The sequence below is a fragment of the Pholis gunnellus genome (genome assembly GCF_910591455.1).
Source record: "Pholis gunnellus genome assembly, chromosome: 5".
In the NCBI taxonomy this organism is placed as follows: domain Eukaryota; kingdom Metazoa; phylum Chordata; class Actinopteri; order Perciformes; family Pholidae; genus Pholis; species Pholis gunnellus.
In genome coordinates, this window is record NC_136531.1 from 12564856 (window position 1) to 12592131 (window position 27276).

The following is a 27276-nucleotide window of genomic DNA, read 5'->3' on the forward strand; positions in this document are numbered from 1 at the left end:
TTCCCCATACTGGAAAGTGACTGGTATTTTTATTTATGAGGAGGTTGACTCTTTCCATCTCTTTCTACTTTCCATTCTGCATTTGTCATTGTGTTAGGGTGGACTTGAGATCCCTGACAGTTGAGACTATGTTACAGACAAAAGCAGCACTGCTAAGTCGATCATTTCCAGAGTGACCCCTTTAACCTACACTGTCCTCCAGGCATTTGTTAGATCTGATAGAGAATGTTGTAAATGTTATGGTTTTGGCTTGCGGCTTTTTTCTCAAAATGTAACTGTGGTACTTGTCAATTGTCAATTAAATGACATAGTTACCGAAGTGTGAGCCATTGTGAGGATAGTCTGATCATCAGTAAATAACAATTTGGTTAGAGTTCTGAAGCTGTGAGTACCACCAAGAAAAATGCTTCAACTGTTCTGGTGAGCTTCAGATGAAGGAGTTTTGGCTGCTTCAGGCCCCTGCTGAGCCTTTTGAAAGCCTTTTTCTCAAAGGAAAAGTTTGTGTCAGGTCAACATTTTGATCAATGACTTCGATCAAATGGCATGAAGTTCATCCAGTGCTATATCAACTTCATAAAATCTGTTCACAACTTTTGAGCAATTTGAGATGTGTATTTACTATTTCATAGAGTCATAAGATGAGTTGCTGGTCTGGTGCTGACATGCTCAAACTTCCTTTTGTGTGTTGTTCCCTGCTCATCACCACTGAGACCTCCAAGGAGCTTAAACATACTCTCTCTTTAGACTGAGCGCCCACTTAATGTCCCTTTCTCCCTCTGATCGAGGGGTGTTGCCTGTGACCTTTCACCTTGTAGTCACTTAGGGATTGTAACCCCTTTGCCACCATGAATGGATGAACACAAGGCCACTGGCTGAGTGTTGTCACCCTCCGTGGTCAGGCCAACCTCCACTTTAACACCCTCCAGCTGGTAATAATACAAGCACCGGAGCGCTTAGCATTAGCATGTTGGATAAGTGGCACTTTGACAACTTAATGTCTTTATGTATGTGTGGTTGAGGTGAGGGTCAGTGAACATGTTCAGCATTTCTTAGACTAAATACCCTGACAGGCCACAAAGTTGCCATCTGCTAACAATATTTTTCAGTCACCGGTTGTAAAGCAAAGCAGCAGGTTCGTGATGTTCTGAACAAGGCATTTTGGGAATGTTAGGAAAATGAGGGTTTGTTTGATTTTGCCTGAGGTGACGTCCAACCTCCAGTTTTTTTCTAACAGAGATTCCTGTGTGTCTGTCCCCTTTTAAAATAGCTTTCATTTGAAAATGAATCAATGGTAAACATGTTGTTGTTTTTTTCTCTTTGCCTGTATTTCTTCACAGTCAATTTTGCTGTCATGTGAACCACTTGAGTGGCTCTTACCAATATGCACGTACTGAAATGTGAGCAAAAAATTCTGGCTGTCTGAAGTCTCATGAGCGCGACAGTTCTGAGGGTCGAGTTCAAAACCTACGGGTGAATAAAGCCAGGACACAGTCCACAGTAACCCAGCAGGTTCTTCTTTTTAATAGCTTTTCCCTTGCTTGCCCCATTGCCCTGTAGCCATTAGTACTAAAATCCAGGAAGCAAAGGGAGGTTTTGTCTTGTTTTTTATGGTTCTTAAGGCCTGAAACATTTTCTTTCTTTAGAGAATGATGTGGTTTGATCTCATGATGGTCATTCCGTCACAACACAATTATAAGAAGAAGAAGGACTCTGAGAAAATAAATCATTGTTTGTAAAAAAAAAAAGTTAACTCACAATAGCATGTGATTTTGATATGAGTGTCAGCTTTTCCTTTTTGGTAATTTACAGTCACAGTAACTTCAGTCCAACGTTTATATAATTCAAACACATGTTTAGCCATGCTAGCGGTGTAGCTCCTAGGATGGCAATGTTGGTCAGTAGGTTCATCCAGCACTTTGGTCCAGACTGAAATATCTCAATATTAATTGGATGGATGGCTACGAATTTGTGTACAACTTATCCTCTAAAATATTTCAACATCTACTTGATGGATTGTTACAAAATACCTGCTATACTGAAGACATTCCCATTAACCTCAGTTGTACTAAGTGTTTAGTGCCAAGTAGGAAGTGTTAACATGCTAACACACTGAAAATAGATGATTAACATTGTAAAATGTATATCTGATTCATTATATCAATTTCAATGTCCACATTGTCATAGTGAGCATACTGTTAGCATGATGATGTTAGCATTTAGCTCAAAGCATCATTGTGCCTAATTACAATCTCACAGAGCTGCTAGACTAGACGTAGAGTCTTTAGTCTTGTTGACTAAAGACTTGAGAATAAATGAAGCTTTGTTGTCTGTAGACACAAATGTCTGACTGCCATCACTGATCCCTCAAATGCCTCAAAATATCACATCTGCTACTGTAGGGCACTTTAACGTGATAGTGGTCTGGTCTATTGCTGTTCATCACATCACATATTTTATTCTCATGCATGTTGATTTGGACCATACAACCTTGATAGTAACGTTACCCACAGTGTTTTCCTGCATTTATGCTCATGTTTCCTATCCACTCCTATTCCTTCGTTCTTGGAAAGAGACTGGGTAAAACGAGAAGGGTCAGCATGAGAGCCAGAACCCAATCTGTTGGGCATATGGAGGTTCTGTCACTGCTGCCAACCTGCAGCTGGACAGTATTAGTCCCCCTCGTTTCTCAGGAGTTGAGCTATCATCCCCCAGGGGCCGATGAGGAGAGGAGGGATGAGGGGGGGGGGAGTCACAGTACTGACTGCGGCTCCTGTTCATTACCCAAAGTCCCCACCCTCAAACACATCAGTGCTGTCCATTAGCTCCAAAAGTAAATAAACCAACTGTGTCTATGTGTAGGACATGGGCGAAAGAGTGGGTGAATGAGGGATCAGGGCTCATCCCAAAAGTGTTAAAGTGTGTTAAAGCGACAGGAGTAAATTAGATGCAGACATTTAAGGTTATATACAATTATTATTGATGCTTACGAAGGAAACCTAAGGAATAAAACTGAAATTGAATACAAATTCATGTAACTAATAAATACCTCAAACAGAGTCATTTTGTCTGGCCATTAAAGTGCTTGACCCCGAGTACTAGTTATCATCAACGGGTCACAGTCCATTCATAACAAATTTATGTCCACTGCATACCTACAGGGATGCTGCCTTCTCCTTTCACAGCTAAACACATGCTCTAACTTCCTTCTGTTTATTTTTATTTGGCTAAATACACCAGATTCCTTAGATTCCTGCGCAGTGGATTTGGGTCAGCTATGCATAAAGACAAACATTTACACGTTCCAACTGAAGTAAAGCCCTTCATAATCATATCAAAAACCTTCCTTGTTGGTCAGCAGCCTTAAAAATGCGTCAAGCATGCAATTAAACGCATGTATGGTTAGCTCAGACACACACACAAAGAACTACCTCTCCCTGAATCATCTTAATACCTGCATATGCGAGGCATTTGTCTTTTGAGTGTCACATCAATCTCTAGTTAAGTAGGTCAAGGTTGTCACATGAGGAATGTCCACCGTCTGATGTCTGTCTTCCGACTGCAATTCGTTGGCCCTGAGCTGGAGGACGGAAAAGTGCTTGCAGACAAGTGTTTTACTTAGGAAGAGGAGACCAGCACTATGTGTTTCTGTCAATATGCAATTGATTTTATGCTCTTGTCATTTTTTTGGTTTCTTTTGGTTTATCTTTTCTTTATCTCATCTCTCTTTGATCTGCAGTAGCACTATCTCTTATCTTATCTTCTGAAAAATGACACGAGACACAGGAGCTGGAAGAAATCACTCTGAAATTCAAACCTGCTCAATGCACTATTGCAAAGGAGCGTCTGGATCAGTGATAATCTCCCAACTGAACCTGGTTTGTGTTTGTCATGACAGTCTAGATGTCTGCATGGTTTGTCACGTGGCTCGCTAGAGGTCAGGGTTCAAAGGGTGTCACGGGTCAGGGCAGGGAAGACTAAAGCATCAACTTCCTGCCTTACTCACTGGCTGATTCTGCAAAGAGGAAGAACGGACATATGGTACTTTGGAATTTGGTCTTCATTCCACACGTCTAGGACTCCATGACAAAAGTCAAAAACAGGAAAGAAAATAGAAAAGGGGAGATAATTCTACACTTTCTATTGTCAACGAAGTTATTGGACACCTCAGTATGGACGTGCATATGCAGAACACACAGGCATATATTTCGAAGATAGCAAGATACCCCTCACACAAACGGATACAAAACAGACATGCAACCACAAATATACTCGTGCTTCAATTATTTCACCCTGATCCATCCACTCCCACCTTGTAACTCATGCATACACAGTTAACCTTCCATAATATTGCTGCGGGGCTCGTCATCTCATTGCAACTTAGATCTAGCACCCAGGGCCCCATGATGCATTACTGCTGAAAGGAAGCTGGCATAAGTTTCACACCAATGCCAACTCTTCCAGCTGTATGCCAAGTCTGTCTTGGAAGAATACTTCACCTTCCAAAATGACAATTTTTATATCAATTACTCAACTCGTGTTACCGTGATTTCTTGAAGAATACTTTGTTTTTCTCTCATGTCTCCCTGTGAACGAAGAAACCAATAACGGACAAATGACTTGATGAATTTTAATAAATGGGGGCCGCTTTTAATAACGTCAAAACTGTATCATAAAATCGTACTTACTTATTTAAAACACTTCTGCATAAACATTTTCACACTTGCGGAGCCACCTGCCTGTTTAAGCCTGTTTTAATGTAAATACATGTGTTTGGGGAAGTACTGAGCGTACTATTGAATAATTCAGACTTGGATTGTACTACACGAGTTGAATGAGATGTTGTAAACGGATGTTTTGATATAGTTTTGCTGTTGTTAAACTCGGCCTCCATTTACTTAAATTCATCAAGACTTTTCAAATTTTTTGGATTCACCTTTGTTCACCTTGGAGGCAGGAGAGAAAAATAACGTTTTCTTCAAGAAATCATGGTTACAAAGGGTGAGTAATTGATATACAAATGGTTATTTTGGGGGTGAAGTATTCTACATATATAAGATTGAACAATTCATCATGATGTCAGACGATATCAACAGTTAAAACCATCTTAAGGACCACTGTCATTACATTTGTGTCCAAGAATGACTGTTTTAAACCTGGTGTCCCTTTAATCAGGCAAAATCTGCACTAGAGCCCATTGGGATATGTTGTGGCCATCAAAGCAGGAACGTACTCTTACTTTAAAGTCCATCTAGTGGTTGCTCTGAAACCTTTGATTGTATCACATTATCTTCATCAACAGATGGAGTTGTAGATGTTGAATTTTAATGTTTGCAATGGTAAAATATTTCATATTGAATCTCCAAGGCAAGAGAGGGAGCTTTAATATGAAAAGCACTTTGGTCTGTGGAGGTTTGGTGGGCATAACAACTACAACCATATTTTACAAGGAACAATTTGGTCTTATTTAAATGATAATTTAAAGTCATACAGGAGCAACAAAAATATATCTTGTTTGAGTATGTGTAATGTCAATGTGCCTAGAAAATTGGAAACTGTGGAGCACAAACGTATTCCAAACAGTGATTATTTAGCCTCACTTGGGTCAGAACAGGAATTCTGTAAATGTCCAACACAGTTTCAAATGTTGCTCTGTGCTCATTTCACAGCCATATGGTTGGCATCATTAGCCACTCTCCAAGTATTCAGTTGGTTTCCCAAGCAGACCTCCACCTCTTGTAATTCTTAGAAAATGTGGTCACACACACACAGTTACTCTTTATGTGTTGAAATGGGATTGCTCCAGTGTTAAAGTTTGTAGAGAATAAATCAAACCAGCTTGGTTCATTCACTCTAGGCCAGTAACAACTGCACTTCACCATAACATGTTGTTTTGGAGTCTGAGCAGTGAGATTAATGGAAATGATCAGCCAGCGTTTGCAGAAAAAACACTGCAGTTGTTAAAAAATGCTTAAGTTGGAATTAGAGCTGGAGCGATAAATTGATTAATTGGCAACTATCACATTCATTGGCAACTATTTTGATAATTGGTTTGAGTAATTCTTTGATTCCAGCATCTAAAATGTGAATATTTTCTGGTTTCTTTACCGCTCTGTGACATTAAACTGAATATCTTCGAGTTGAGGACAAAATAAGACATTTGAGGACGTCATCTCGGGCTTTGGGAAACACTGTTGGACCTTTTTCGACATTTTATAGACCAAACAGCTAATCAATTAATCAAGAAAATAATCAAGAAATCAATCAAAAATCTAAATAATCATTAGTTGCAGCACGAGTTGGAATAAAGGTTTCTACTTACCTGACAAGTTACGTGAAACACACTGAATGATAAATATCAACTGTTAGTTGTGTGGCCTCTTAATCTTTGTGTAATTTTCTGTTATGTCTTCTCCTCAGCTTTATTGGACATTTATTGTGTTTTTCCCTTGATTGTAACTTTAAATGTCAACTTTTTCTTTCCCTCATACTTCTCTGTCTTTTTCCAACAATTGCCCTCTGGTTCTGCTCTTGCTCGGCCATCCCTCTCTCCCCCAAAAGCAAAGCATCACTAATCTGCTTTCCCCATGCATGACTAATAAGAAAAATATGAGCAATAATTTGGAACTGTGTGTTCTTTTTCCGTGCTTCTTTATCTCGATCGGGACATGAGAGAGCTGCTGATCAGTGGATTTCCTGGAGATCCAGAGCTTCCTTTGTGAACAATGTCTTCAAGATACTCGTGGCTTTGATTTATAAAAGCCTATTTTGACCAACTTTAAATATAAAAGAACAAACATAGCTATTCTAATATACAATATTAATATAATAATCAACTATGTTATGTCTACCACTAGATATTTTATGCATATAGATAGTGGCATAGAGGGCTCTCGGCTTCCTGTTTGATCACTGATGTTAAAATGAACATTGAGTATCATTGTAATGTTCTCTTTTTACTCTGTATGCAACAAACTGTTTGTGGTTGACATACATCATATCAGGTACAGAATACCCCAGTCAATGTGTAGCGTAGAGTCACTAAAAGGGCCTATCCTTGCACACATGTGTGTGTGTGTGTGTGTGTGTGTGTGTGTGTGTGTGTGTGTGTGTGTGTGTGTGTGTGTGTGTGTGTGCGTGTGCGTGTGTGTGTGTGTGTGTGTGTATATATATGTTAACTTACACAGTGTTTGCTTTAGCCTTTACACATTTTAGTGTTGGCCAATAATTCTCCCTGCCATTGAATGAAAGCCAAGGTTGAGCAGAAGTCACATGTGGTAGTGCTTTGCAAGGAAAACAGTGATTGAACTCTTTTAACATCTCAGTCGGGCTCAAGGATTTACAGTCTGTGTAAAATAAATGTACATTTATAGCAGATTCTGGCCACTAATGGTTCTCCCATTGTTAGTGCTGTTAAAAGTTCTCGTTTACAACTATATGTGAACTTGCTGTTTCTGATGTGTTTTATTGTGTATCCGAAATGCAATGGTACAGTCAAACCTGATCCGTGTAGAGATGAATCTCCAAGCTCCAGCCGACTTAAAGCTCAGACCGGTGCCTCAGACAGGACAACTGAGTAGACTGATCGCAGTAAACTCCAGAATAATTGGTCATAATCAAAAACATGTTCAACCCTACCAGACCCTAGTAGTGGACTGGCACCAGCATGATTTGCCACCAATTTATGAGCAGCCGCAATCAAAGAGAATATGTAGAATACATGTCATCGTCTTCACAGTTCTCACTGACCTTAAAAAACTGATTTTCTCCTCTAAAGATTATGATGCACCACATGATCAGAGCTGATAGCGATGACACTGGGATCCATGCGGCGTCATACATATTGACATACAGGCCCAAGACCTGTGGGAATGCAATTGCACCCTACTCAACTCTATTAGATTGACTATAGATTGGATCTGGTCTGCTGCAGGTCCTGGGTTGAGGTTTAGATACAAGGTACTGAATGGACCTGTAAAGACCTCTAAACTGGATTTGAGGAAGATTATTAGTTGCCAAGGTAACAGCTAATCGGGACCAAAATAAACATGAAACAATAAACGTTCAGGAGAAACCTTAAGCTAGAGAACTGGACACGCAGGAATATATTTTGCATTTGGCACTCTGATCATGTAGTAAAAGACTAAGGATGTTCTTTGGTGTTTTATAACTACTCCTTAAAGCTAGCACCTATAGCTTAGCTTCACTGAATGTGAAGCGTGATACAGTTGACTTTGTTTAAATTGTGAAATCTTGTGCTAGACAAACAGAAGAACCTAGAACCTAAAAGCCCCTTTTCCCCTGCACATTGCAAACATTCAGCAACCCTCCTTCAATGGTTCATGTTTCCTACCATCATCTAAATAAACTTGTACTGCTGGGGTCGACAAGTAAAAGATAAATGATAAATGGATGATCTAATGTAAAGATCTTTTTTAATCCTACGCCCTGGATGAAAAAAACATAGTATACAATACCATTGTTTGTGTAAGTGTGTGTGTCAGCCTCCTGCCTCTATTGTGATCGTGGTCAGTCCATCAAAGCCCGGAGTGGGTGTCGGCGAGGCATTTGGTCCCATGTCTGCTTCACACTTCCTTTGTTTGTGTGTGTGTTTGTGTGTGTGCTGGTCCAAGCCTCTGTCTCCCTGCACTTCCTCTTTGCCATTGTGTGTATGGAAGCACATGCTATCTCTCTCTTTCTCTCTCTCTCCCTCTAATCAGTGTCTTATTGGGCTGATCCCCAAGACCATGGATGAGCTATTTCTGGAGATTCCTGTTTTGAGAAGATTATTACCCTCCCTTCTCTGTCTGTCCTTCTCGCTCTTCTTCTTCTCTCTCTCTCTCTCTCTCTCTCTCTCTCTCTCTCTCTCTCTCTCTCTCTCTCTCTCACTCTCTCTCTCACTCTCTCTCTCTCTCACTCACAGAGAGCAGTCAATCATTATCTCAAACTGCATCAGTGAAAGGCAGAGGACACACGCCTGTCAGTGTTGGCATTTCAATCCAAATTTCAGGGACTGTAGTAGTACCTTGCCTCTGAATAACACACAATTACGCACACATTAAATTGATAGTAGTAGTATTGTAATAAACACATAAATGCCTCTTTCTTCCCTGTTTTTGATCTCTTTATGGCCCACCCATTTGTTATGGAAAGCATCTTTATGGCCTTGTTATCTGAAATTCTCAACTCCAAAAAGAAAATGAGGTTATAGCCATTCAAGCGCTTACACACACACACCTAACATGGTCGTCCCTATTTCAGGATGACCGCTATGACCTTTGCAGACCCATAATTTGGTTATCTCTTTTGTGAGTCTTTGTTGACACGGCCTTGGGTGTTTGAGTGTGTTGGACTGACGCGTCGATCTGCTGACCCTCACCTGGCCCCGCTGTTTGGCTTTGGGAATGGTAGAACAGGGGAGCGTAAAACCTAAGGCAAGCCCAGTGGAGGGCTCTTCGTAAGCGGGGCGGGGGGGATATTTCATCTTTCTAATACTTTTCTGTTTCTTTGTCTTTTTTAAAATGTTACTGCTCTCTAGCTGTCTCTTAGATTTTTTTTTTCATGCTCACTTCCTCTATTTTCCTCTTCCAGTCCCCCCCTGTGCGTCTCAGGGTCAGAGGTGACACTGTAATGTTTACAACCCAAAACAGTAGCTTCACCCAACAACCCAGCAGCAACAAATTGATGGGCTATACAAGCTCAATTTTAGTGAAATCAAATTTCTTCTGTTTAGTTTTTTTTTTTTCTTCAAAATAAAAGTGAAACAGTTTGAGACATGATTAAAATGTAATATGAATCTTGAGATAATCCACTGAATCTTCCCTTATGATATGCCTAAAGGGTAAAAGTGTTTGTTTTTATTCTCTTTACAGGGAAAAGTTGCGTTTAATGCAGGCTTAATCCCTTGTGTCTGCCTGCTGTAACACTGATGCATCTCCTCATTTCCGCTCTTTTGTCCAAAGCCCTCATTATGCCCTTGTGTATTTGATCTGTATCTGAATCATAAGCCAAACAAGGGCCTGACTCTGACGAGCTTTGATGAATGAAAATTGTAGACACTAAAGAGACGCACTTATTTGCCCCAGAGCAACTGGCAGCAGCGGCAGTCTGCTTGTCTGACCTATCAAACCTTGCCACACACATTCTTTAACAACCGCTGGCATTATTGTGTATTTATTACCACAAAACAACTTGAGCGCTCAAACCCTCTCAACCCTGCACTGGTTTTTTGACCCATCTCAGTCGAGGGTAGCTTCGGGTTGGGGTTTTGGGTGCGAGCCTCTGGGTGGTCGGGTTTTGTGACTCAGGGATTTGGCCTTGTTTGGTAATCTCTCTTCATCTCTTCATCTCTCCTTCCTCTCTTTGCTTTCTCTCTCACTCCCTATCCTTCCCCTATCCCTCTCTCTGTTTCTCACACACACTAACAGACCATAATTATCTTTCTCCCTCTCTTCAGATTACAGATTTAGGATAAACCCCCTCTGTTTATGAGCTCATAAGATCACGTAGTCCGTTGACGTATTATTTGATATATAACATAATACTTGTGCTTTAGATGGATATACTGATGGGCAGCGAACCTCAATACATTTTGAATAGTGGCCAATGTGTCCGTGGTATCACATGTTTAATACTTGACATGATCAACTGTCGAGTATCGAAAGTTGATATTGAATGCTTTTTCAGATTCATTGTATCATTTACTTTCTCTTTCATGTTTCCTCATTTTAGTCAGAAAAGTAATTTTTTAGACTGCCATACGTTTTTTGTGAAGCTGCTTGTGTTAACCCTTGTGTTCTGTTGACATTGGCTTAACTTCTGTTTGGGTTCCCACGGACCGTGTGTAGAAATAATAATAACTGCAAATCGTGCAAAATCAACCCATTTTTTCCTTCAAATATGGAGTTGACAAAATTCTTGAAATCACAATAAAGCATTGTTATTCCAATAACAGAAATCCAAATAGACTTACTTGGAATTTGTGAGGTGTGGTGCTGAATAAAAAGGACTGTCAACACCAATTACAGATATAAAGCATATGAAACCCCATTGTATTTAACCAGCTTTTACAGCTGGGGCCTCTGGGCAAACATTTCAAATGATTCCCACCAGGGGGGACATTTTTATAAAAGCCTATGCTATAAAGACTTGTGATTTTGCTCACTTTAATAGCTGGAAGGATCTCTTTTGGGTGAATCACTTGTGACTCCTCAGTCAGCTGGGACCGGTGCGCCAGCCAACAACAGACTTCACAGTTTGCCAGGATTTTCTGCATCATCGTCTCCCCCCTCACAGCCCAAGGATTACATGCATTTCCCTGCAACATGGTGACATGTCTGGCTTTCCCTTTTTTAACCACCTCAGAGCCTGGGTGTTACCATGGCAATAACACAGAGTTGACTGATGCCAAACGCTGACGTCATTGAGGAGTTCTTGGAAAACTGTGGTGAAAAGTTTCTGAGGATAGGGGAGAGGGGGACACAGGAAAACTGGACTGGCTGTTTTGAAATAGACCAATTATAAATGAGTAACATGTTATCCACGCGTATAGGCACACCACATTTAAATCTGGAAAAAAAATATCTGCAAGGTTTTGACACTTTTCCTATCCAAATGAGGCATGGATTGTAAATTATACAGTTGCTTAAAACCACGATTTGTATTCAGATTCTTTGTTTTAATTCAGATAGAAAAACAGTTTATAAAAACTAGCTATGTACTCAGGGCAAGTTTAGACTTATAATACCTACTAATTATAGTGATTGTATTGACTTCCTTTGTAAATGCTTATCAAGTGTAGTGCTATCAGAGTTTACATCATCAAGACCTCCTAAAACCTGGAGCCAGGACTGAATGTGTTGTTATTGTTTAGTCAACCTGTGCGTGGTGTGCGTGCGTCCGGCGCGCCATGGAGAGGGGCAGGACCACGGGCATTACCATACCTGCAACAGTTCCCTTTTCACTGGGACACTTGCGCTTTTCAGACTTAATCTTGCGTCACAAAAGAGCGTCTCTCAGCTGTCTCCAGTACTTTCTAATGAAATGCAAACTGGGCACCAACCTCCGTGTCAATTCTATTAGGGGAGGTGGTTGAGGCTCAGTCGAGACAGAAGCTGAAATGAATAGAGGGGAGTCCTGTGGAGCACTTTCGATTTAAGATGGGTAACGTTTGGTTGGCATATTTATTTAAGAACTAGTCAAATCAGTTCATTAGAGTAACATACAAAATAATGAGAAGAAGATCGACATAAGTTAATGGATAAAGTGCAGGCCAAAAGAAACGACATGGTGTCATGATAAAGTGCGCTTTGTCACACTGTTATGACATGATATTATAAACGTTATAAATGAATTTCCCTACACACGATGATCTGTTGGGGTTGTCCCGAGTGGATCCGTGTGGATCCGTGTGTCTCCAGCTCCTTATCAGGTGGACAGCCGCGGGGAGCGGGTGGGGGTGGAGCCACGGCGGAGTTGCCCATTCCCAAAGCTTGAATCACACTACTCTCCATTCACATTCCGGCCGGGACCGCTTCATTCAGGGACTCTCCGTGTTGGAAGGTTTTGGAAGAATTGTGGACTTCTGTGTATATTGCAGCCAAATCAAATTACAACCATGGATTTACTGTCCCGCAGTCAGAGGACATTTGCTCCCGACAGTGTAGTTTGAGTTGGCTTTGCGGTGGATCTATCATGCGGGCTTCGTCCTAACAGTGGAGCAGAGCTGACTGTGGACAGTCGGAGCCTGTCGGGGCGCAGCCGGGAGTTCGGTTTTACGCTGAAAGCTGGTCGCGACCTAGACATTACAAAATGATATTAACACGTAAGTCAATTCCATGATTTACCTTAAATTCATTATTTGTTATTGTTTTCTATTTAAAGTTAAAGCCATACATTCAAACGGGTTCATGTTTTATTCAGGATAAGTAGACTATAGCGCACTGGTTTTGGTAATCATGAGTCTACAGTTTGCTTATTTTTAGTTACTTTTAGTGTTCAAGCCACTGAAGGTTTGCTTGAATTTAATCCTCAGGTAAAACAGTCTTTAAGTCGTCTTTACGGCGCAGCGCTGCGGGCTGTCAGATAAGAAATCTCCCCGCTTTGCGCATAACTCCGCGTCTCCAGTGTCCTCACTACAAAGAAAACGGCGTCTTTTACAACTTGTCCAGTGCAACACACGACCCTGAGAAGTTCCTTTCTTTAAGAAAAAATGTTTTTTTCGAAAATATGTCCCTTCTTACGCACACAGCGCAGGGGAGCTTCCAGACAACTGGTCGGTTTGACGCAATGAAACCTTGATCCGTGTGGGGAAACAGGGTCGTGAACTGGAATGTGTCTCTAAAGATTATCAGAAATTATGGTACCGGTCCGCGACACTTCTGCCATGTCAGTGCCTCCAGTTGGTTTAACTGCCCGTGCCTTTTGCCTGACTGCTGACCTTTTGCTAATAGGGGGATCTGAGGTGGATGTGTTGTGGCTGTGTAAAATCCCGTTTTCGGCCCTGTGCTGGCATGATTGACTTGATTTGTGGGCTTTGGCGCTTCCTCTCAGTTGTTTTTTTAACTGTGTGTTCCAACACATGGCTCCTTATCAACTTTCTCAGGCCTGGAACAGATATGAGCACAGTTGAGCCATATAACCATTAAATTAAGAACGTGCTCAAAGACACTCAGACACCCAGCCATGATGATGAGAGGTGGATGAACACTACCTTCAGGAACTGCTAATGTAGAGACTGTAACACTGACACAATACTTGTACGCAACAGATGGAGTAGTTCAGTTACAGAAATAGAAGCCACTTTTTTACATATCTATTTATTTCTGTCAATCAGGGATGGGACTATAGGGTTTAGTCGATAGTTCTGGTAGGTTTTGTTGGGGGAGAGCAAACGAAGGAAACACACTTCACTGAACTCTATGTGAAACAGGAAGTGAGCTGGGGCCTTATCTGAAAGATTTACATCCAGCTAGCGCACTGTTTCTTCGTGTCCTGTGAGAAGACACATGTGTTCATTTCTGCTGCAACCGTCCGTCTGCTGAGGGTACCAGGCTGTCCTGGGATCTGATTGTGAATGGATAGCTATCAACGGGGGGAAGGCAGGTAGGCTGTCATCTGGTTGTGGAGATGTTTTGAATATGGCTGGTCACCTGATCCACGGCTAGGGCCCTCTGTGTGAGCATAAATCTGTCATCGGGGAGCACAGCGGACTGTGGGTTTAGCTCTGCGATGATCCATCTGGGCCAGCTGTGTGTTTGCGTGCATATGTGTCCATGCATCCGTGCCTGTCCCCGTAACTGGAATGGACTATTGGTGGTAACCTCATTATTCATTTGTGTGCGTACGTGTGTGTGTGTGTGTGTGTGTGTGTCAGCGGGACATAGCTTGAGGCCAGCCAGATGGCGATAGTCCTGGCATCGTCTCACTTAGCTAACAGCCAGACCTTCTCAGCGAACACCAGCTGTCTCAACCGTGGAATCACAAAACATGATACCCATCAGGAAGAAAATCTGTTATCGCCCATCTTTGCATTCCAGAGTACTGGAGGGATTTTACATTGGTCACGTTAAAAAAAGCTGTTGTCTCCAGTTGTCCTTGTGCTTTTGTACAGATTCAAGCTGTTAAGGACATTGCGATCGTACATGAAATAGTCCGACAAAGTGTCAGATCATGAATCAATCAGAAACATGTTCTTCAAGTTCATGGACACATCAGGAGTTTGTCCTTGTCCGTGTTGAGGTAAAAAACAAACATTGGCAGCATCCAGGCTCCTGGCTTTGCTTGTTGTAGATTACAGTTGAGCCAAAGAGTCTAGCCTAGTTTATCACATCACCTGTCTAGACCCACTTTGCAGCTCCCTCAGAAATGAGCCACACAGACCTGGAGTTGATAAGAACCCTCTGCCTGCCTTTTGGTTTGGTTTACAGTCGGCCCTTTGAGACCCAGCGATGATCGGGTAATTCCAGATAAGTCACCTCAATTCACAACAGTTGTTAGTCGAGCATTCTTCTTAATCTGCCAATTTCAAAGCCCCAGCAGTGATAACTGTATTCAGACTCTTGACCTCCAGTTCGCCATTTCAGTAGCATAGCCTTTGAGGTGGGGAGCAGCATCCTTTGCTTGCTAGCTGCTGACAAAGTCCCACTGGAGCTGAGCGTTCAGGCTCGGCCAAACTAGACCCCACTGCCTCCTGCACTGGAGGGAAACGTTGGCCGCCAATTGTGAGAATTTCCTGCAACAGGAAAGGAGAGAAGAGAAGGGGCGAGCAGAATTGAAATAAGCAGGGAGTGCAGAGGAGATGAGGGTGCGAGCAGGGAAAAAGGAAAGCAAAGACTATGATGGATAATTTTAGAAGTAAGAACTGAGGGGATTTGTCTGCATTTAAGTCCACAGAGTTAAAATGTGTCCAAATTATTAGAGATTGTAACAATTATTCCATGTAACTTGTTTGTATGAGGCCAGTGCAGTTCAAGCCACATATCCATCTGTCTTTCTGTCCCACCTGACGGACATGTTTCAGACATCCTGTGTGGCCTCCCTCAGCAGCACCAGAAGTTCTGGTCTGTGCCAATCCAGCTGTTTGGTTTGTTTGTCTGTCTGTCTGCAATCCAACCAAGCCGCAACTACAGATGGTGACTAGATGACCAAACAGGAGATAGATTTGGTTTAGCAGAAGGTTAACTTTTGCAGTCAGGAAGTGACATGTTGCTGATACCTTATGTTGCTCCTATAGCTCCTATAGCCTGAAGTCACTGGAGTCAAAATGACAAAAGGCTCAAAGTTCTCACGGACTGCCGCATGTTTTGGGGAATAACTACTTTAATCTGTTACTGTCACTTTTTTTTTTCTGTAACTTTAATCCCATACAGCTGTTACTACATGGGGGGAAAAAGTATATCTCAACATGCAAAGAAATGTTTCATGAATGTGCTGCTCTAGAAATTACACTGCATAGCATAAAGACATGGATTATAAAGATAAGATAAAAATGAAGAGGTTTTTATTGTCATTCTAGTGATTCAACGAAATTCCGCTTGGTAGCCCTCAGCCAGCCAGCAGCACAGTTTTTTCGGAACTGTATGGCTTCTGAATTTTGACGCTGGTCTGACATTTGTAATCTGTTGTAGGCTACTTCAGCCCACTTGGCACATGTAGCCCAAATATCCCCATCATTATCAAGGTAGTGTACTTCGCTTTTCTATTTGAGGATAACTCAGTGATGTGTGATGTTAAGTGCTTACTGTAAGACACACATTTGTCCAGTGTGGCTTTGTAGCTGTCGTTAGCCATGAGGACGTTTGTAAAGCACACACAATCCCCGGAGCAAGTGTTTGTCTTGGCTGCCTCCCCGCCTATTATCTGGCCAGGAACAAACGAAGGCAGGGCCTTTACAGCCGGGTGGTCGGCAGCCACTGCAGCGCCGCGCGGCTCTCTTCCTGTAAGGGAAGCAGGAAGAGGAAGTGAGGTAGTGCCCTGGCGAGGGCTAGGGAATTGGGAAGGACAGTGAGAGAAGAAAAAAAAAAAAAACACACCCGTTAAACTCAAGTTGTGGAATCAAACAGGAATGTAAAATAGTAGGGTTGGTGTTGTAAGGTGACATTTTTATGAGCCTTGGATATTCTTGTAAAACTCTTTTATGGCTTTGTTGATCCACGATTTTGTTTTTTTTTAAATCCATATACACAAGACTGTATGTGTGTGCGGCTCTATTGTTAGGTTGTTTGTGCCAGATGCCCCATGCCCCGGTCCACTTCCTGCAGCCAAACAAAAGATAGAAAAATATTCTTGCTTCACTCTGTGAATGAATGGAGACACAATGCGGTGCAGTGACAAATATTATTCAGTTTTATCCATCCGCGCGGTGAATACGGTTGTCTTTATTTAGTTTCCAAGGCAAAACTAAGTCCACATTATGTCACTGTAAAGTAGATTTGACACACATTCTAGCCCAATGGGGTGTGTCACTGGATAGCTTCTCCCCAAAGATACTTAATGGATCCCATAGCCGTCTTTTGGGGGTTGGGGGTGGAAAGCTAACCACGTGTTTGTATGTCTGATTTGCATTTCAATAGCTTTACTGTCTTTTGAGTGGTTTGTCTTTAAACATGAGGTCTGTCTTTGCAAACACACACAGACTTGCATGTGCACACAGTCACACACATATAGATGCACAAGCAAACAGAAGACTATCTGGCTCTGTGCAGCGCTTGCTTTCAAGAATGTTGGTATAATTACCCTTTGGTTTCTGCGCTCTTCTGGGTTCAATACACTCCAAAAATACTAGGCACCAAACACACAGCTTTGGAGAATTTCACATCCACAAGGAAAATTAGAGCTCATTTGTCAAATATATCAGTGTTAAAACATGGTTGTTAATGTGTTATTTGACACTGGGGTGCATGCCGGTGTCACAGTGGTTGCTTCAGGAGTGTTTGCCCCTGCAGTGGCAGAGGGGAGACCCTGTTTTGGTCGTGTCACACCTTGTTGTTAGTGGGTTTGTCTGCCGTCTAGGCTTGTTGTTGGTATGTAAATGCTCGTATATGGTTGAGACCAGACCCTTTGCCGCAACAGTCTTCTTCTGACCTGTCTGTCTGTCTGACAGTACTTTATGGTTACCGTTCTTTTGTCCACATCAAGTTAATTCCCACGTGTCAACATGTCTCACTTGAGTGACATTATTTATTACACATATATCTTTGTATTATCTCTGTAGTTCTCTAACTAATACTGAAACATCTTTACAAAATCTGTTCTCCTTTTATGCTCCTGTTCATGTTTTAGTGTAATTTAGCCTTGAAATGAGGTGGAACTGCTGGTGTTTCAAAGATAAAATAAACTGCTCTGCATCTTTCTACCGGTGGTTACTTTTAGCTCAGTCACGCTCAGCTAAGTATATTACCCCTTCTTCAAGTGTAAAGGATATCACTATAATGTATAAATGCAAGGATTGTAGAATGAGAAATGAATTATCCTGCCTGAATTTCAGACTTCACACACACTTCCCTCATTTGAAACCGGATTAATAAGTATTTAGCTTTCATGTTTTGCAGTCATTCCCTATATTGTCACTTTCATCCATGGTTTACCCGTGTCTTTTCCTGCCTTTGTTCTGCTGGTTTCGTTTACAAGTTTTTCTCAAGGTTGTGCTACATTTGTACTTGCTGTCATTCCACTAAAGAGGACATTGTAAAGTCAGATCCTTGAGGCCTGGAGACATGTTTCTGTCTGTCTGTCTTCTACAAACTGCTGGCTGTGGGGATGATGGAGCTATTGAGGAGGCTGGAGTTTGGCCAGCCATTTGGCATACGTCAACTAAAGGGCTTTCACAGATAATTGGGGGACATCCCCATGGCTCATCTAGCACAGTGGACCTCAACATTCAGTTGGTATTTAGCACATCAAGCCCAAATGTTACACCTTGTGTTTAAAGCGAGTTATGGAAGAGTGTGTCTGGCAGTGTTGGAGAAGCGTTGTGAACGTGTTGGACTTTAGTAATGGCATTGATGGACACTTGAGAAACATGCTTCTGATATGTATGTAAAATCAAACCCAGAAAACAAACAAAAGCATTTGTCATATGCGGAAAGAATCCTAAAAGACGTTTTCTGTTGAAGATCTCTGTGTGAACAGCGAATACCACTGCTTTAACCGGATAAGGAGCTTAAGTGGCACACACTTGGCGTGTGAGGGGGTTAACACAATTTGCACGAATGATGCTTTGAGCTCAAGCTTTAGAAGCATGTGAGAGAGAGTGACCGAGTGTGAGATAGCTAATAAGGTCAATGAGTTCACACTTGGTAAGCTGCTAGCATGTTGGCGTCCTCAGTTCCAGAGTTTTGACATTTAGCAATGATAAAAAGCCTTTGCGTCAGAGTATTTCATTAAAAACATTGAGTATATTTTAGGTGGATTGAAGTTTCTCCCACAACACCTAACGTGCTTTTGCTTTCTTCCACTTTTTTCTCCTCTGCAGAGATCGAAGCCAAAGAGGCCTGTACCTGGCTCCGAGCAGCAGGGTTCCCACAGTACGCCCAGCTTTATGAAGGTAAGGCGCTCTCAGACACACCGCCCACTGTCATCCCATGTGGCAATAATGAAGATACGTGCTGGTGCTGAGATGAAGAATCCACAGTTATGCTGGGAATCGTGGCATAATCAGACAGATTGTCTAAGTTATGTTACTTTGGTGACATGTGAGTTTTCTGGAAGACTGTGGTTTTACCACAGCAATGCAGGCTGAACAAATCTTAGTTGAAATCAGTGAGGCAGATCTACAGGTAGTTGATAAAACATATTTTCTTGAATTTTGATTAAATAAAGATCACATGAATGTTGAACCTTTTTCAATTTCTTCACGTAAATAAGAGTAGTAGTCATACTTCTTTGGTAAATTTCAACTCATGGTTTTTAGCTCATATAGAAGACGTCTCCATGTCAAGCACACAAAACACCAATTTGCGCCTGTGCATGCATACATACCTCTCACAGCACAGCATTCCTGAGGAATATGGGGTGTTTTTCTTAACACCAGTGCTTTGCTGTTCTTAAGCAGGAAACGCTGCATCAACCACAGCACACTATATTCTAAACATTAACTATAATGTAACCTCCGTGGTAGCTCTTTGAGGACCAAAGATCTTTCTTACCTTGTAAAAATGAACCAAAAACATGTTTTCTATACCCTCGAAAGTTATTCATACAATGACGTGTGGTTGAGAAAGAATGCTTTGCCTGACCCTTGAGTTTTAAATACACACTCACTGAAATACATCAGACATTCTTTACACTCCATATAGCAACTCCAACTATATCATGGCATGCCGTGGACATACCAGCTGCCCTTATGTAACTACAGGACGATGACAGCAGGACCAAGGTCCCATTGTCAACGGATCATTGCTTGTTGCCACTTAACCGTGAAATGTTTCCTATTTGAACGGAAGGCTTGTTGCGTTTCTGCACAGGTGATGAGACTGTTTTTATACATAGACGAAGAGCAACAAAAAGGTGCGAACCACAATCAATCACTGTGCAGAATTTACGCTTGCGGCCATCTCTACACCCGTAGGAATTTGTGCCGATGCATGACACATTTTTCCTTCCCTTGTATCCGTGGGACAATCTCTATTGTCCGTGCTGTCAGGACTATTGCCCCACTAAAGATAAGCCGACTGATAGGCCTTAGTCAGTACAGTAGGCTAAAGGTCCTGGCCTCCCTTGAACAGCATGTTCTTATCATCATCGGCTCGGGGGTTTAGATGCAACATTCCCATTTTGGGTTGGGTCTAGGCATTCCAGGACACATCTCAAAATCCGTCCATCCATCCTTGTGTCAGACTGCTGAAATATTCTTTATGATTTAAGGCACGCCTTAACTGTTAACCATTACTAATGCTGTGACTCAGTGAGTGAGTGATCCTGTTAATGAGGTAGACTTGGGAGGAAGAGGGAGAAGGAGAAAAGGAAGCGGGACCTCTGAGCAGCAGTGGAGTACCTATTGTCATTCTTCAATCAATCCCCTGTTCTCTCCCTCTGTGCTCCACATCCCCCCTGCCTGTCGGGTCTGAAAGCTGCAGCTGTGTTTGTTTGGTCGGCTAAGACGCTACTTCCTCTTTTTTGCTTTTCATCAAGGCTGTATGGGGGTAGAAGGTGGGACGGAAGGCCCTGGTGGGTGTTTGAGTGGGTGGGTGTTTTTTGACGCCAGGGGTTGTATCTTTAGCTTTATGTGAACTCATTGATCCAATCAGCGGCAGGAAGATGCCCACACTAATCAGACCCTCTCTGTTTAGATGCCCAGTTTCCCATCGACATCTCTTCAGTCACCAGAGACCATGACTTCCTCGACCGGGACGCTATTGAGGCTCTCTGCAGGTGAGATACAAGTCATACTGAACCTTCCAGGCATCTTTTCTCTTTCTTTTGATGTTATGCGCCACTCTTCTCATTCTTCCTCTTCTTCAAGCTCTTGTTTTCCCCCCAAATGAAACCATGAGGGCATGACTTCAAAAGGAGGCATGCTTTGGAAAGTTGCAGATGAGATGAAAGAATGACATGATAAGACCTTTGGAGCCATGCACTGCACATTTTCCTCTCACTACATTTAGGTTTCTACGTCCATATCTCATTCTCACGTTGTTATCTTTTTTTCTCCGACAGTGTTTATTTCCCTTAGTCTTTTTGTATCGTCCTGGCAAGCACATATCTCTAGATGCTACGGTCACGCAATGCTCTCTACATTCAGTCTATTCATGCTGTAACAAACAGATGAGGCTCTGCTTCATTTGCTACCCACAACCGGGGAATAAATGCTTTCAAAGCTTTGTTTGTATAAAGTTTCAGACGTCTTAGTTAGTGTGTGTGAGAAAGGGCTAAATGACAATGAGTATCATTGGAGAGGACTGGGTTTGCATCCTAGTTGGTGCCCCTGCGATATTAATTAGCATATGAGGAGGAAGTTAATGTCTCTTTAACGGAGTCGACTCCTTCATCAAATTCCGACTCTAAGTAATAAACCACAGCAGGTGTCCCTCCATGCATCTGGAAGCTATCCTCTCAATGTCTCCTCTCTTGGCAGCCTTTCACCCCCTCCCCACAACCCCAACTATCCCCCAGTTCCCATACCTTCATCTCTCCATTGTTACATGATCTCCTCTAAGAGCTCTCTAGAGGGTGGACCCCACCACCACCACCACCCTCTCGCTCCGCTTCTCCAGGTGGCTAGGGGGATAAGCTTTCTGTCCCCTCCCCAAGTTTTCGTCACCACTCTAGCAGATTTCATTCTCTTTGCTCCCTACTTTTCTGTCTCGCTCTCTTTCTCTTCCCGCTCATGTGGAGATTATCCTTCAGCAGCTCATTAGCCAGCCTGGGTGCACCCAAAATCCCCCTCTGTCTTTCTCTTCCCCTCTTTTGCTTTTCATCATTTCTTCCATCATACATCCTCTTGGTGGTGAGAGGTTTGTGTTTTCGGAAAAATCCAGCAGCTAGAACATTTTAAAGCCAATTTTAAATGTAGCCAATGTTACATGTGTGTGTGTGTGTGTGTGTGTGTGTTTTTGCAGGAGACTGAACACCCTCAACAAGTGTGCTCTAATGAGACTGGAGATCTCACCGCAAAGAAAAAGAGTAAGTGAATATGCACACACATTAACTCCGCTCCTTTCTGAAAAGCCCCTTTGCAAGTCTCCTCAACCACAACTGCATTCCCTCACCTCAACCATCAGTTCACTCTTGGCCACAGGGCGAAGCTGTGTTTTTCTCTCATCTTGTTTAATGAGAAGGCACCTGTTGGGTTTATTTCTATATCAAGTGGGCTGTGAGGACCCTAGGGGGAAGGAGGATGGCTTTAATGTCTAAATGAAGGAGTCGAATTCACCTGAACCTCCCCTACTCAAGGCATGCTCCCCTTCTTCCTCAAATACTTCCTCATACTTCTGGCTCACCATAAAATGAGTTTGTATGCTGCTTTTGTGGCACCCTTGCAGAACAAACTAGAATACATCTCTTGTCTGTGATCCCACTCGTAAGGGTCTTTCAATAAGCGCAATATGCTTCTTGGAAGAACAGTCTAGACTGACTTACACTTTACACTGCTCCTTTTTATACAAATCAACCTGAATTCCCAGACAACCTTAAGTGGTACATAGTAACATCCTTGTTCTGTGTGTGGTGGTATTCATTAGGATGGCCCTTTCTGTGTCACCTTTCATTTCAGGAGTCAACAAGAGTAGAGGTGTCCCCCCTCCCTTAGACAGCTTAGGAATGCACTGATCTCCTCGTGTCTCAACATTCCCTCTTTCTTAAATCTCCATCTCCGTTTGTCGTCCTTTCTGGTTTTGTTCTTTCTATCAGTTGACTTGTAATAATAAATAGTTTTTTAGATTCCTTCAGATTCCTTGTGACGTTCAAAGCGCCAACCGTTGCAATGAACGCTTTGGTGGTTTGAGGATAAGATATCTCCAGAATGTTGATAAATGGTAGATGCACTATTGGCCAATCACCGCTCTCTATGTAGTAATCTCACATTCCAACTAACATAACTTGAGAAAGAAAGCCATAATGGAATGCAAATGTCATGAAAGTCTCTATTGTCCTCGATAAATCATTAACTCTAATAAAAACCTATAATGAAAAACATATAATTAATGATGCCTGGATGGGAGTAGTGAAAATGGAACACTGGCACTCAACAATTGGAACATGGATATTGTGCATTTTATAATTTTTTTAACTGGATTTTTTCATTTTAAACTGCTAATTTCCTGGCATCTTTGTAAAGGGGGTTGAAAAAACTTTCAAGTCAATTACTCGTAGAAGTTTTTTTATGTTGTTGTTCAGATTGTAGATATGGCTTTAGAAAGGAAAGGAGAAGGAGGTTAAATTGTGACGTGTGGTTTGGTTTTATGAGCACTGTGATTGGGAACTGTGAAGATGTCTCCTTTGGAAACTCCCAGCTTAGATGGTGTGTGTTTGAAAGAGGGTGGATATCTCTGTCATGGAGAAAGAATAAGGATTGACAGTAGCAGTGTAACAGTGATGCTGTCTGTGCATATGCACAGACAGAGGGGATAAAGACTGTAGGGGGGAACGACCCCAGTCTGGCCGGCTGCATTGTGAGCTATGGGGGTCATGATGGAATTTCCTGAACTCCCTCCAGGCCCTGAGATAGATTAACCAAGCTGGGGGAGGTGTGGGCATTTTATAGAAAAGATACATGTGCACTCAATGCAACTCAATAATGGTCACTTTTTCTCTTTTTCTTGTGTGTATATTTATTGTCCAAAGGAAGTGACCACATTTCTTTTACTGGCTGACCAGTGCATTTCATATTTCAGTGCATTTCATATAGTGTCATATCTATAAGATATATAGATAAATGGGATCAGAACGTGAATGCACACAAGGCAGTGTGCAAGTGCAACAATTATAAAATAAACTCCCAAAAAGTTTCCTGGACCAAGGTGAGGAATGTTCGAAAATAAATGGAAAACGTAGCTGTACATAATGTCCTCTTAACGGCTCCTCTCCCTCCCTCTCTATTTTCCTCCTCTTCTTGCTATTTCTTTCTCCCTATCCCTTATCCCTCCTTCTCCTTAATACAGAGCGAGGACTCCGATGAGGACGAGCCTTGTGCCATCAGTGGTCGCTGGACCTTCCAGAGGGACAGCAAGCGCTGGTCCCGTATGGAGGAGCTGGAGGTTTTTTCCACACTGCCCACAGATACTGCCCCACCCTCATTCCCCAAGGACCAAGTATCCCAGAAAGGCAAGCTCGCCCTGTGTGAAGGCAATAGTTCAGAGAGCGTGCTGACCGACCTCAGTGAGCAGCCTGAAGTGGGCTCCATCCACAGCAGCGGGAGTAGAGGAAGAAGAGAAGAGAAGAGCCATGGCGCTGCTCTGACAAATGAAGCTGTACCTGCCGGCGCCACTCGTGCCAGCTCTGTAGTTAGCATGTGTTCGTCCTCGGGCACAGGTGGGTCGGGATGTGTTAATGAGGACTCTCTGTCTGATGGGATGCCTCCATCGCCCCTGGAGACACTCGGACAGTTCACCTTTGATATGAAAACAGGGATGGGAGGGCTGGGAGGAAGTCTGGACAGAGAAGGTGGCAGCGGCAAAAGCACACGCTCAAGAGCTAAGAGCTTCCTCAAGAGGATGGAGAGTCTACGGCTGCGCAGCGGCACCTCCTCCAAGAGAAAGAAGAAGGGGACCGCCACTGGAGGGAAGATAGAAATCAGTGGCCCTGTCATCAAAGAGGGTCTGGATGATGACAAGCTGCAGAGGCTCAACTGTGTGGACATCTCCAGTATCAACCTCAACCAGAACCTCAATCACCACTGCAATCCCACTCAGACAATGACACTTAACCGGAATCGCTCTGTGTCCTACTCCACTCAGACCAGCAACGGCAGCACTGGAAGTACTGGGAGCAGCCAGTCAGAAGCTAGCAGTGGAAGTGCAGTGAGCACACCGAGCCCAGTGACTCGCGCTCGCAGCCACAGCATAGCGGCAGGCTCTAGTAAGAGGGGAGGAATGTATTTGGAGGGTTTCGATCCTTTCAGCATTCCCCAACAAGCTTCAGATCGACAGCCAACACCCCCACCCAAATCTGCCCCACCCATCCCCTGCCAAGCTAGTAAAGGGATGACAGTTGATGAGCAGAACCACAGGAACAACTGCAGTGTTCGAGACAACAGCAGACAAGCGGAAGAACAAGAGGAGGGAGAGGACGGCATGATCTTCTTCTTCTTACCAGAAGGTCACAAGCCTGGAACCTTCCCCAAAGCCCTGCAGGACGGGAGTTCACGCAATAACAATGGGAATGATAACGGGCACTCAGTGACCCTCAGGGGGCGGCACGGTAGACGCCAGCGTCATTGCTCTTCTGGCTCCGTCGACAGTCGGCTCAGTTTTTATGACAACGTCCCCTACACTGAGAGAGAGGAGGAGGGAGAGGAGGAAGAGGGGGATGATCGTAAACTGGAGCAAGTGCTGCAAGACGTCAGCGGTTTTCAGTTTGTTAATGCTTGGTCAGAGGCTGTGGCCGGCGAAGAGGAGGAAGAGGAGGAGGACGAAGAGGAGGAAGGAGACTCAGATTCAGCGCTGGACTCGGCCTCCCCGTGCCCGTCCTCACCGCTGCAGAACCGGCTGGAGGAGACAGAGAATGGAAGTGACCAAGACAGCACAGGAAACCCGCTGGGAGAGGGAGAGGACGGGATGAGAGAGAGAAGAGATTCTGGTGTCGGGGCATCGCTAACTAGAACCAGCAGGTTAGTAAAGCTGCAGTAATACTGTCTTATTTCTGACACAGTATAAACATTAAAGGGTCAGGTCACTCAAGTAAAACCTTTTTAAAATCTCATACCACTTTTGAGATATCACTCTCTGAGCTTTCTGCCTCCATCCCAATATAGAGGAGGTGAATCAAATTAGCTGATAGTGCTCACAGCACTAACATATTTACTCTCTTCTTTTCAATTTGACTATTTCTTCTGTTGCAATGAAAACCTACTTTTATTTACATTTCTATTCTACTTTTTGCTGTTTGGGTGAACTGATCCTCCCAGAGACATCTAGAATTCCAACAAACAGGCTCAGGCTTTTAGTCTTGTGTAAAGCTCCTGTCAAACATTATCTAAATGCACGGAAAGCTCAGGGACAACAAAACAATAGAAAGACTAACACTGAGCCTCCAACATAAAAAGAGTTTTCCATAGAAAGTGACAGACAGCAATGGAGAAACAGGGGGACACGCTGAGACTTCTCTCCTTACGTAATGCTGCTGGATACTCTGGAATGCTGTTTGGTCTCCATGGGGACTGTTGCTGTCCCTTCAGGAATCCACAGGCCGAATTACATTTGGGGGGCGTACGAGTTTTTAGTCTTTAAGATAGTCTCTTGATTGATGTCTACATAAATCCCTGTAATCCCTGAACTGATCACTTGGCACATAAAACCACCAAGACTGTGTGTGGCTTTGTGACATTTTCTCAGTTTATGTGTACACAAAAGCATGACGCATGTCCCGAGAGTTAAAGTGCTCTTTCTTCAATCACATCTCAATTTGTGCTCTCTCCTTCTCTTTCCTTGTACGTTCTCCAGACCGCAGAAACTCCGCTGGCCGAGCTTCCAGAACTCCCATCGGCCCAGCTTGGCCTCAGCCCAGCTCCAGATTAGCTGCCAGTCCGTGCTACATATGAATCTGCTCCAGAAGCTCTCCCTGCTGCAGCTCACTGCTCTGCTGGAGAGACACACCCCTACAAACAAACATGGCTTCAGCTGGTGAGTAGACTGGGGGAAAATGAAATGCTTGTTTAAGGGACACAGGGAGTATGGAGCAGAAGGCAATTTCATATTGTGATTGTTCGACATACACACTGATATTTTAAAGTTTGTTTTTCCTTCTGAGTCAGGCTAATTGTTCTTTGTAAGTGATGCCCCCAAATTTATCCATTCAGCCATCCATCCATCCAACTGCTAGCCCTCCGTCCCACCCGTCTCCCGGTCCCCTCTATCTGCAGGTTGTTGTATAATGTGGTGACGGCTGTCCACAGAGGTTGGGTTTCACATTCTTTTCCCAGGCCCGTAATTGCTGGGAAGGGGCGTACATTGTCTTTTTCTCAACGGGGCAATCATGGCAGTTTGCACGCTTGGTGTTACAAGAGCTGGAGGCTGGAAAGCTATATCCTTGACATTTATTCCTCCACAACTACCTTCTCTATCACTTGTAGACGTTGGTCTGAGGTCACTTTATATGCTGCTCTTGATTATCCAGTGGCACCTA

At 43.0% G+C, this 27276-nt stretch overlaps 1 protein-coding gene across 2 annotated transcripts in view; it reads left to right on the forward strand.

Moving 5' to 3' along the window:
* Positions 1-27276, forward strand: part of dlc1 (DLC1 Rho GTPase activating protein) — a gene marked incomplete at its 5' end in the record, with an annotated part of 74639 nt that overhangs the window by 38720 nt on the left and 8643 nt on the right. Inside the window, 6 exons of one of the 2 annotated variants that reach the window (XM_079159705.1) lie at positions 12683-12820; positions 18971-19042; positions 20787-20868; positions 22056-22119; positions 24096-25762; positions 26595-26774. In XM_079159705.1, coding sequence (XP_079015831.1) covers positions 12808-12820; positions 18971-19042; positions 20787-20868; positions 22056-22119; positions 24096-25762; positions 26595-26774 — 2078 coding nt within the window. Of the gene's footprint in view, positions 1-12682; positions 12821-18970; positions 19043-20786; positions 20869-22055; positions 22120-24095; positions 25763-26594; positions 26775-27276 lie in introns of those variants that run through there. The other variant, XM_079159704.1, reaches the window with a different exon arrangement.